Below are 12,792 nucleotides of genomic sequence, written 5' to 3'. Positions count from 1 at the left end.
CACATACAACACCAAAATATCCCGTATGAACAACAAATGTCTCATAAAAATAACATATGTGACATGAAACCGTCATGTCACATGAAACTATCATATGTCACATAAGCAAGTTGACTTCCATAAAAGGACATCTGGAGTAATTCTAAGGTGGCTTGTCACATGAAGGACAAACAAAATTTTATAGCAAAATTAAACAAGTTGACTTCCATTTCCTTATCAAATTTTACAAACCGATGAACTCTGTTAACCGTTCAAACGACAAATTTGCACAAAACCAACTATACTAATAACCACATTAAAAGAGATCCCATCAAGGCTTCTCAACCTCCTCCTCCTCTCCAATATAAGCCCAGACATCTACATCATTGCCTTCTCAACCTCCTCCTCCTCCTCCTCATTCGATCAGTTTATCTCCCATCAAGGCTTGCTGACTAACTTCTAACACCTAAAAATATTAAAACACGTGCCGATCAGTACAATCATCGACTTTAATACATGTATTGAAACACCGACTTTCCAATTCCACCCTAAAATACAAAGTGGAATTCATAATGAGATTTTTGTAATTATATTACCTTTGTTTTTGGGTGCCACAAGTAGATGAAGAATGCTAGCTTGGTCTCATCAGACAATGGCAACCTTCAAATTATTGATAAAAATTAGACGATATAGTTAATAATCAAGACTCAATAATCCAATTCCAAACTTTTATAAAAAAAATAGATTGTGAGGTTACCATGAAATGAACACATCGAAGAATCTTTCAAAGACCGTCAAGATTGCAACAATCACCCTGCTAAAAGAATTCAAGAAACCCCAATTCCTTCTCAAATCATCAATAACCTTATATTTTTTATTCTAAAATTTCAATTTCAAAAAACTAAATTCAAGAAAATGATCTCACCAGTATTGGCACCAGAAATAGAGTTGCCCTATGCTAGCTTGCCCCCACCTCCATCATTTTAAAGCATTCAAATGTTTGATACGCGTAGCCAAGCATCAATCTGCATCCAAATAAACCCTAATTTAACCCCCCAAAGCCAAAATAAAGCATTAAATTTGACAACAAAACTGGCAGAAGAAGCATGAACGCGAGAACTCGAGCCACGAATTCATTCAACATCCTCAGATATCTCGATGCATTTCAGTGAAATTTAAGAATTTTGGGGCAAATTTTTGATTTTATATGAGGGGTCGAGGATCCCGTCAAGGGATGAAGAAGAAGGGGGGCGGTTGCTTGCTTCAGACGATTCCCCAAAGCCAAAACAAAGGGGGCTCAAACCCAAATGGTGAGAAGACCAGATCAGGAGGACCTTGGGCCAGATCAGGAGGACCTTGGGCACGTCGGCGGTGGTAGGGGAGGGAGAGGCGGTGGGGGGAGACCTTGGGCCAGATTAGGAGGAGAAAGGGATTGGGTTTTAAATGGGGAAGAAGAAGGGTAATTTGGGAATGTTTTCTTGGGCAGTGGTTTTTGGGGTTTGGTTGCACTTCTTTTTCATTTTTAGGGCTTTTTTGTTATGGTTTTTAGACTTGGGGTGGGGATGCATAGCCCAACTTTATTTGGTTTCTCCAAGCAATTTTCCCTTAATATTATTCAATATTAGTCTCATTTTGAAGGTATCGACAAGACATTTCTAACTGTAAAACTTTTATTTAAAAATAATTAGTAGAAATAAACTTATGTTAATTTTAAATTACTAGTTACTAATTAAAAAGGATATGGAGGTAATTCTTAATTGTTTATAGAATAAGTAAAGGGGCAAAGTGGGAATTTAAATAAATTTGCAGCTCAACTGTAAATTTGGAGATGTCAACGGTGAATGACGGCAATGTCCTCTCTTCACCTTCATGGATCCCTTAAAGAAGAAGGGCATACATCCCTAGTCATATGGAACTAAGCTTACTGTTATCTAACATCAGGATACATTTCGTATCCAAACTTTTGTAACAAATACTTTTATCTTTAATTGAACAGGGTACAACCCTTGTTTTTCTATCAAAAAAAACTATAAATTTGGAGAAGAGGCTGCATATTTGCAGCCTAGCTCCTTCCATCCGGCTGCATTTTGCAGCCGGATTTGGAACACCGTTGGAGCTCCATGGGGCTGCAAAACTGCCATTGGAGTTGCTCTAAGCCGAACTCAGATGCATCTTCTCCTATTTTATTTTAGAATTTTGCCGAGAAACGACATTTAAAATAAATGCGTCATTTTACAGAAATCATCTTTATTTATTCATTAATATATTTTAAAGGAATTTTTGCGTTACAATTAACCACCTGGATTTAGTTCCAATTTAAAATTTTTGATTTTGCTATAATGACTAGCTGACAAGTGACAAATACTGATTGAATGTGGGACCTCAGATCAAAAAAAAAAAAGTCTTTTGCTGGATTGCTTTTGATTTTGTTTGTTTGATTCTAGTATCCAAAAACCACAGTTATAAATTGTTCATAATTAATGCAAATTAAAATAACATTTATATTTTTCAAAATTATAATCTTCACCAACTATGAACTCATCATACCCTTATTGGCAACTTCATAAGAAAACACAGATTAAACTAGTTCACGATCTTAAATACTATACCGGACTTATGATCGACTAAAATATGTCCAAAGCTAAGCCATGATATTGATTGGAGTAATATAAAATTAACTATCGAAGAAAATTCTATAAATATGCATGAGAATCATACTCAGTATGCGGTGGTGGTATCCAAGACGATGAGAAGGCAGAGTCTCAATCAAATCATAGACTCGTGCGCTAATTTTGGGCGAGGTGGTGATCATGTTGAGGCTGAAGTTGATAACTTTCGTATTATTGTATAAATGAGCTCTTGCCAGACTAAAATTTGATCTAAAGGGACTTTTCTTGTTCGTGTGTATTTTACATAATTTACGGCCAAAATATAACGTTGCTTGCTTATAGTTATGGATGTCTTTTGCACGAAGTGGTCTTGTTTTGGACCTCTTGGTTGTATTTAATAAATTTAATCATGAAATATGCAAAAGGTGGCTTTATTTTAGGCTACATGTTACATGAGATGCATAGGAAAAGTGTTCCTAAGGTGACTCCTTAGATATTGATCTAAGGACGTGGCCTAAAATCACATGATTGAACTATATTGTGGATGATCCGCTCTGTTAAACTTGATCTACATATCATTGTCAATGAGGGGATTTTCCTCCTTGACGTCCATGTGGCACAATCCCAATCATCCTCATAAAGTAGAAGAGAGTGTGTGAGTTGATGAGGATTATGCCACATAGGTGTCAAGGAGGAAAACCCCCTCCTCATAATTATAGTCACTTTTATATTTACATTTCAATATGTTCAGAAATCAGTCCTTCGGAAGATTATTTATTGGCTAATTTTTTTTGGGCCTCATGTTACTATCACGGCCTTCCATTTGTAGCCTGGACTAAGAAGAAATCTAAGATGGATCAGCTCCGTAGGCCGTCATTTAAATCAGGGCTGCGCCCAAAGTAAACAAAATGACGATCAAATATTAACCGTCTTTTATAAAGCGACTAAAATAAACAAATTTGAGCATCTTATTTAAAAGAAATATGATTTTTTGCGTCTTCAAAATATTAAGATTTGGGGCTCTAATATATGTTTTTTTCTGGGTTGGCGATGAAACTTATCCACGGTCCTTTGAATCATGACTATCAAATCCCTAAAACCTCGGGTGAACTTCCCCACGATCCTTCAAATAATGACCATTAAACCCCCTAAACCCCAGCTTGGCTAGAGGATATCCGCCAACGCATGACCTTAGATATTCTAGGAAATTAAATTTTTGTGGTTACTTTTTAGAAGAGTCGAACCTAAGACTTTAGAGTACTACTCAGATATTCTAGGAAATCAAATCTTTGTGGTTGCATCCTAGAAGAGTCGAACCTAAGACTTTATTAGAGTACTACTCATAGTCAGCTTACCAACTAGGCTAGACCCCTTGGATTTAGGGCTCTAGTATCTATACTTCTATACTACTATATTGAAAACTTTGTGGGTAGAAGAAATTCTAAAAGAAATGAGGAATGTTCTTCAAATTCACTAAAGATAAGAGGGCAATTTTATTATTTCACATGAATATTAAACCATTCACAATTGTACACAATCTCTCTCATTCACAATTAATATAAAAGACTTTATATATCAACAACAACCAAAAAAAAAAAAATCAAAATACTTAAACACATTTCCTCTTTAACAAATAAACACAATTAAAAAACTTCGAAAGTAAACATTCTACATAAAGATACAAACCTTTCAAACAAATATTAAAAATAGCCTAAAATAATACTCTAGGAATCTCAAAATTTCATGGAGAAATTTTGTATATCAATCAACTTCAGACTGAAGATTTTTCCTAGTCATCATATAGTTTTTAGGATGGAACATAATGATGGACAACAAGTAACAAAGTATCTGTTTAACTACTACTTCCAAAAGCATAAATAATGGACTTAGAAGTATAAAATTAAAGAATTTTAACATTAACATTTATAATTAGAAAAACATATATAATTTATTTTATTTTAAAAATCTAAGTTATAGTATTTCTTTTTTTTTTTACTATAAAATTTTGAAAAATAAGTGTTAGCATCCATCACGTGCCTTTGCGTGCACAAAGCTGCTAGCAGAATCAACCAAGGTCGGGGGTCGAATAGGACAAAAAAACATCCAACAAACGGCAAGCCGTAACAAAACCATCTCCTTTCTGAAATCCTTTTTCAAAAACCTCAGCACAAAAACCCTTCTCTTTCTACTCTCATGAACTTATATTTTCCTCTCATTTCACAAAAAACCCAACCCCTTGGATGATCAAGCTCCTCTCATGGCATTATCGCCTCAAATCAACCTCCGTCTCTCTCCAACATCTCAAGCAAACCCAGTCCTCCCTTTCTCTCTCCCAAACCTCCATCACAAACCTCACCCAAACCCTCTCCGACCTCATAAAATCATCTGCAAATCTCAAATCAATCTCCAAAACCCAAAACATCCATGCCCACTTGATCTCCACTGGCCTCCACTCCTCCCTCTTCCTCCAGAACCACCTCCTCAATGCATACTTCACTTGCACCTCTACCGAAGATGCCCGCAATCTCTTTCGAGAGATTTCGTCCCCCAATGTGATCACATTCAATGTCATGATCACCGGGCTTTTGAATTGTGGGTTGCCCGGTGATGCCCGCAAGGTGTTTGGTGAAATGCCTGTAAGGGATTGTGCTTCGTGGAATGCGCTCATGTCGGGTTATTTTAAGAATGGGATGTTGGAGGAATCCATTGGAGTGTTTTTTGAAATGATTAGGGATTCGGGCTTTGATCCTGATTTGTTTAGCTTGACTTGTGCGATGAAGGCTTGTGGGGGGCTTCGGTGTGCTCAATTGGGGATGCAGATTCACGGGTTGTTGAAAAAATTGAATCTTGAAGATGAGACACGAGTTGATTCTTCCCTTATTGATATGTATATTAAGTGCGGGCTTGTAGATTTGGCGGTGAAAGTTTTTGAACGGTCGGAAAGTCCGAATCTTTTCATTCAGAATAGTATGATACTAGGGTATGCGAACTTATATGGTGTCAATAGTGCTTTAGAGTTGTTTCGGAGAATGCCCGAAAGAGATACAATCTCGTGGAATACTATGATTTCAGTACTATCTCAGCATGGACATGTTAGACAAGCTCTTTTGATGATCATAGATATGTTCACCAAAGGATATGAGCTTACTTCCACCACTTACTCCAGTGTTCTTAGTGCGGTCACGAGCATTCAAGATTTGGATTGGGGACGACATCTCCATGCACATATTATCAAACATCAATGGGGTTATGATGTCTATGTTGGTAGTGCACTTGTGGATATGTATGCAAAATGTGGCAAGTTAGATGCTGCAAAGAGAACTTTTGAAATATTACCAACTCATAATACTGTCTCGTGGACTTCACTTCTTGGCGGATTCTCACAACATGGGCATGTTGAAGAAGCTCTGCAGTTGTTTAATCACATGAGAAGAGTACCAGTAGCATTTGATCAGTTCACCCTAGCAACAGTTTTAAGTGCTTGTTACAATAGAATGGATGTTAGTTTAGGGAGTCAGTTACATTGTCTTGCCCTGAAGGCAGGATACAATTCATCTGTTCCAGTGTCCAATGCTCTGCTGTCAGTGTATTCAAAATGCGGAAGCATTGAGAGTGCCGAGTCAATTTTCCACTCAATGCCTTCTAGAGATATAATATCATCAACGAGCATGATTACTGCTTATTCTCAGTTGGGTAATGTTACTAAGGCTCGAGAATTCTTTGATGCTATGACTACGAGGAATGTGGTGTCTTGGAATGCTATATTGGCCACTTATATACAACATGAAGAGGAGGAGGAAGGGCTCAAGATGTTTGTTACGATGCTGAGAGAGGATAAAGTAAAGCCTGATTGGGTTACATTTGTGACGCTTATTAGTGCTTGTGCCAATATCGGGGCACTTAGGCTTGGTAATCAAGTCATTGCTCATACTCTAAAATCTGGGTTTGAGTATGATACCTCTGTGGCTAATGGGATTATAACTGTGTTGTCGAAATGCGGAAGGATCAGAGAGGCTCGAAAAGTTTTCGATTCAATTCAGGAGAAAGATCTGGTTTCCTGGAATTCAATGATCACTGCTTATGCACAACATGGTCAAGGGCAGGAGGCAGTTGAAATCTTTGAGAAAATGCTGTTAAATAACATAAGGCCTGATTATATAAGCTATGTTGCTGTGCTTGCAGGTTGCAGTCATTCTGGGCTTGTTCAAAAAGGGAAATATTACTTCAATTCAATGACAAATAATACTAAAATTTCCCCTGGCATGGAGCATTTTTCTTGCATGGTTGACCTTTTAGGCCGAGCTGGTCTTCTTGAAGAGGCAAAAGACATGATTGATTGCATGCCTATTAAACCAAGTGCCGAAGTATGGGGAGCTCTTCTTGGAGCTTGCAAAATCCATGGCAATACAAAGCTTGCTGAGTATGCTGCGAAGAATTTATTTGAATTGGATTCAAAGGATCCCGGGAGTTACGTTTTATTAGCAAAGATATATGCAGATGGAGGAGAGTTGGATAGCTCTGCAGGAGTGAGGAAACTTATGAAAGAGAGAGGAATTAGGAAGAATCCAGGATGCAGTTGGATTGAGGTTAATAACACTATTCATGTTTTCACCGCTGATGATGTGAATCACCCACAGATTAATGAAGTCCTCAAAGTTTTGGAGAGAGTTATTGCGAAGATTGAAAGGTTGGGTTATGTGAGGGAAGATAGTAGTTTTGGATCTCAAAGTTTTCATAGTGAGAAGTTGGCAGTGGCTTTTGGTCTTATTAGTTTGCCTACATGGATGCCGATTCATGTTATGAAGAATCTGAGGATATGTAGCGATTGTCATGGTGTGATCAAGATGATATCGCTTGTTGAGGGGAGGGAGTTGGTGGTTAGAGATGCAATCAGGTTTCACCATTTTAAAGAAGGCTCTTGCTCTTGCAGGGATTACTGGTGATCAAGTTGATATCTCCTGGTTTTTTCACTGGTATGGTTCTATAATAATAATCTAGTTGTTTCAATTTTTTATTGCGGTAATTTTTTTCTAAATGATGTATACTCCATTGTGGTTAACATATTATCCCCTTTGTACAACACATGAAAGAGACTTATGAAGAATTACCTTCATTTTTTTCTAAAAAAAATCAAGTTGAAGATGCCTGACATTTTGAATGCTTAAATCTAGCATTGTCTCGTACTTCACAAGGTTCTGCATCTTGCCTCCTGTTAGGTAAAAAAGTATCTCTTTCATCTGATACAGACACCAGCCATGTTTTCGTATTTGTCAATTTGGATGTGTTTTTGTCAATTTTACTGCTTTTAAGGAAAAAGTACAATTAATCAAAAGCTTCTCTTGCGTCTGATGCAGAAGCCAGCTTTACTTCTGTAATCTTTGAAGCCAGCTACACATTCTTGTAATCTTTGTGATGAATATTGTTTTAGGTAAGACATCTTAATCGTGCTGCTTTCGGACTGATATTTTTTCCCACTTTTCACTGGAAAATGAGAAGGCAGCTCATATTTCCTTTTTCTTCGAATAAATTAGGCGGGGAAAGTTTGTTAGGGGCTGTTTGGTTCGTTTTTTAACTCGGTGGAAAAGTTTTACACCGCCTTCATATCAGATTTTTCGTGGCCACGTAGGATATAAGCTTTCCGTCGATTTTTTTTCTCATCTTTGGTTCGCTAGTGTTTAAGAAGGGAAACTCGGTGAAAATCGCCGTCACATCAGATTTTTTTTTCTCTCCCCCAATTCCTTCCTCAACCTCGTGAAATCGACGAAAACTGCAGCCACGTCGGCTTTTTGCCATATAAAGAAAAGTTTTCTCTTTTTTTCCATGCGAACCAAACACAAGAAAAATAAATACATTGGTTTCCCATAATTTTTTTGTGCGAACCAAAGCGAAACAATCTATTTCTTAGAAAAGTTTGGAAAACTTAAAACTTATGTTTTTATACATAGAAATGCATTTCCCTATATCTAGGAAACGAACCAAACAGCCCCTTAACATACAATTTACGAACAGAATGCCTGCTGTGACTTCTTTTCCCCGGGGTGATTGTAGTCTCAACTATCGCTCTCACATAGAGATAGATTAATTCATTGGGGTAATTTTGGGGATAATGGGATAAAAGTTGGAACATCACTTTTTAGTGTTATTCATTGGGGTAATTGGGGCTGGATTCACTTGATTGGTGTTATTGGTTTGTGGGGATAATTTGGGGACAAATTCTCCACTTCCCCCAAAATTACCCCAGCTATATAACCCCCCTCAGCCCCACCCCTAAAATTTTACCCCATATTGCTACCTGGAACAAGAGAGGGGGACAAATTCCCCACTTCCGTCTCGCATCACCTCTCTCGACGGCATCACCAACGTGAACTCCCTTTTCACCCTCGACGGCATCACCAGAAGCCTAAAACTGGAACCCCTCTGACCCCTCCGCNCCCCCCCCTCCCCCGCCTCCCCTCCACCGCCGAGTCCATGGTCTCCCTCCACGTCTTCTCCTTCTCCTCCTTCCTCTTCTCCTCCCTCGTCGCCCTCTGCCTCAAGCAGGCCATCCGCCGCCGACGATGAATCTGTCTCCAAAAAGCGCTCTCGCGATCCAAAGCTTCACCAAGTAGGTGAGAAGGTAAATCGAATCTGAGCTCTTAATCCCTTTGATCATCATCCCTTTGATCTAAATTGTTAGTTAAAGCTTTACTTTTTTTTGTTTTTCCAGTTGATTTCGTCGAATCTGAGCTCTTAAGATTATGAAAAAAGCCCTGCATCAACAAAGAGAGATTGAGCAGGAAGCTGAGGAGCAAAATCCGACGACGTTTTCTTCTATTTACTGAGAATCCTTCGGCTGTTGATGAGGAAGCGAGAGTGTTGAATGAAATGTAGCTAGTCATGGGTTTCATGGAGCTTGTGTTGATCACTGGTTGGTGTATTTCGGTTGATTGCCCTCTTTGTCGATGCAAAATTTTAACATCCGTCAAGTAATTTTATTGACACTTTGCTACCTAAAATTTACCAATTTTAATTGAGTAATGTTGGAATGTAGTGAGGAGGAGTTGGTTTGTGCTACGACATTTTTGCAGGAGATTTTAGGGTTGCATGTTTGAACATTTTTGCAGAAGATTTTGGGATCATAGAATTAAAATATGTAATACAATTGAGTTATAATATGTTTGAACATTTTTGCAGAAGATTTTGGGATCATAGAATTAAAATATGTAATACAATTGAGTTATAAATATGTAATACTATTATTTATAATATTTTGGGATCATAGAATTAAAATATGTAATACAATTGAGTTATAAATATGTAATACTATTATTTATAATCATGTGATGTTATATCAAGTTAAACTTGAACTTAATTGAGCTATAAATATAATATTATAAAAAGATATCATACAAATTGTCCCACTCAAATTATCTCATTATCCCATTTTACCTCACTTTATCTCGCTCAAATTATCCCATTGGGTAAAATTACCTCATTGGAACAATTTTACCCATTATCTCCAAAATTACCCCAATGAATAACCCCACCTAAAGGGGGGTTATTGGTTAGGATATTTTAGGGGATAATGGGATAATTTTAGGGATTCTATTTCACAGTGTTATTCATTGGGACAATGGAACAAGGATAATATATTTTTGTGTTATTAGTTTTTTGGAACACTAGTGAGGTAATTACACCACTTGGGATAAAATTACCCCACTCATATATAAAAATTTTATCTCAATAGTAAAAATTTACCCCATCCTCCATATTGGAACAATGTAGTTCCACTTTGAAGGCAATTGGGATAATTTTAAAATACTTTTGTATTACTTAACTAATACATGCTAATTATATTATAAATATATGACATGATATATAAAATATAACATATATTAATAATATTATATAATAGTAATTATAGTATAACGTATTTATTATAATATTATATAATATTGTAATAACATATATTAATAATATTATATAATAACATATATTAAATAATATATTATTAAAGTATTATATTATATATATTATTCATATATTATATCAATTATTATATAATGTAGCATACTAATATAATGTTAATTAGTAATTATTGTATAACATATTATATTTTTGTATAAATAAAATAATGTATTATATTAAATATTATATTAAATATATTAATATTATATTATATTAATTATTATATATAGTATAGCATGCTAATATAATATAATATAATACAATGTAATAATTAATAATAGTAATTTATAAGTATAGAACAATATATTATATTTTAATATAAAGTAAAGTAATATTTATATTATAATAATATACTAAACCTATTGGATAAGTTAATTTAGAAGTAATTAATAGATAAAATTATATTTTAATAAGGTGCCACATCATTAATTATCACACATGAATTGTTAAATCAAAGGCTCAAATTATCTCATTATTCCACTTTACCCTACTCAAAATATCCCAAAGGGGTAAAATTGTTCCATTGGAACAATTTTTCCACTTGGCCCCAAATTGTCCCAACCAATAACCCCTTTTAAGAGTAAAATAACTTGACCCAGTCAATTTGATTTGATGCCACTAAGAAAAATATCCAACTTTGTTTTTAAAAGAGAAAGCTAAGTTATACAATTAATTATAATAAGAATATAATGTTTTAATTGATCGATCATAAAACAGGATTTAGGATTTTAATATTAATTAATCGCTTATATTCGACAAAAACACGGTCATAATCAGGTTGGACAAGTCGAACTCACTTCTTAACTGAAAATTAGGGATGTGCAACGGTCGGTTCGGTTCGGTTTTTACCAAAATTTGAACAACCGAACCGTATCGCCTATAATTCAAAACCGAACCGAACTGTTGCAAGTCGGTTCGGTGCGGTTCGGTTCGGTTTGTTCGGTTCTAACTTCATCAAACTTCTTATCAAATAACAAACTGTGTTAAAGAAAAAAAAGATATCAACAAAGTAGGAGATTATGAAGCATTAAACATTAATATAATGATATTGTTTTCAACCCATAATGATTCAGAAAATGAGTTTAGGATTTGAGTCTTTGACTCTTTGGAGACGGGTTGGGTAGGCTTGAGATCAGAATGGGTAGTATTGCACTATATTCGGTCGGTTCGGGTTGAAAAGATTTCAAACCGACCTGAACCGCCCTACTTATGAAACCGATTTTTTCGCATCGGGTCGGGTCGGTTTTTTCGGTTTGGACCGAACCATGCTCAGCCCTACTGAAAATAATGTTTTTAAAGATGTTAGCACCTTAACTCTTTCATATTTTCAAATTGCCACCTCAAATGATTGCAATTTTCATTTTTAGCTGCATGTTCGGGCTCAAACGCACTTTTTTAAGTTACAAGCTTGTTTTTCCTTATAACAATTCAAGATCAATGTTTGCTCAATATTTACTTATTTACTTAATTTTCCTTCTAAATAGATAACAATAAGTTTGGGTTTTACGACTTATTTTTAATTCTTATAAAAAAGGTTTACCTTATGGTTAGTGTTTGCCAAAAGATTATTTTACCCTATTATAAAGGAAGGTTATTTATAAGATTCTACAAAATAAGTTTAGTCAAACACGTACGGCCTTAATCGCACAGTCACATAATAAGTTGCCAAAAATGATTTTTTTTATATATTAGTCCCCTAAATCTTCAATAATTTTGCATTATTGTCCTAACTCTTGAAATTTGCATATTAGTCCATCTAAATCTTATAGGGTCTTGCAAAATGACCTATCTGTTTGTCTATTCAGTTATAAAACCTAACCAAGATTGGATTAACTCCTAATGCACCATCGACAATTATCAAACTACCCCTCTCCATAATGTCTCAAACCTATGTGAATCTCAACTTTGGGCTAATGTGTAATTTTTAATACGTAAGGTACCAGCATGCAATTATTAGAGATGTGAGGGTCTCGCATCTAAAAACCCTACTAAAAGCTGGCCATAGTTTTAAAAAGGGCTTTTTGTTTTTAGATATATTTGTTTACCTAGCTTTATCTTTAAACACAAGTATTATTAGTTGTATCTTTAAACCCAACTTTTCTTTAAAGATACCCTTAATATTTCTTGGGTTTAAAGATAAAACTAGTTAAACAAATGGACCTAAAAACAAAAAGCCCTGCGAATCTTAGGGGATACTCAAAATGTGTGACCGAGGTCAACCCAGCCAATTACTGTGTTAGAAAAAGAATATTCCCTA

The 12,792-nt window shown here is 35.6% G+C and overlaps 1 protein-coding gene and 1 long non-coding RNA gene across 2 annotated transcripts; one reads left to right on the top strand and one right to left on the bottom strand.

The window, feature by feature from the left end:
• On the bottom strand, window positions 574–923 carry LOC109836276. Its single transcript, XR_002245893.1, has 3 exons — window positions 905–923; window positions 737–793; window positions 574–639 (listed from the first exon to the last, which is right to left on the bottom strand). It is a non-coding gene; the product is annotated as an uncharacterized LOC109836276 (long non-coding RNA).
• LOC109836587 (pentatricopeptide repeat-containing protein At3g24000, mitochondrial-like) lies at window positions 4,702–9,657 on the top strand. Its single transcript, XM_020404535.1, has 2 exons — window positions 4,702–7,561; window positions 9,295–9,657. The coding sequence occupies exon 1, from the start codon at window positions 4,829–4,831 to the stop codon at window positions 7,529–7,531; it is 2,703 nt and encodes a 900-aa protein (XP_020260124.1). The 5' UTR covers window positions 4,702–4,828; the 3' UTR covers window positions 7,532–7,561; window positions 9,295–9,657.

The sequence above is a fragment of the Asparagus officinalis genome, chromosome 4 (assembly GCF_001876935.1).
Source record: "Asparagus officinalis chromosome 4, Aspof.V1, whole genome shotgun sequence".
NCBI classification, from domain to species: Eukaryota; Viridiplantae; Streptophyta; class Magnoliopsida; order Asparagales; family Asparagaceae; genus Asparagus; species Asparagus officinalis.
This window is presented reverse-complemented; position numbering and strand designations above follow the sequence as displayed.

Bases quoted from the DNA above. Each gene is read 5' to 3' on its own strand.
- LOC109836587 (XM_020404535.1), top strand. From the start codon at position 4,829: ATGATCAAGCTCCTCTCATGGCATTATCGCCTCAAATCAACCTCCGTC.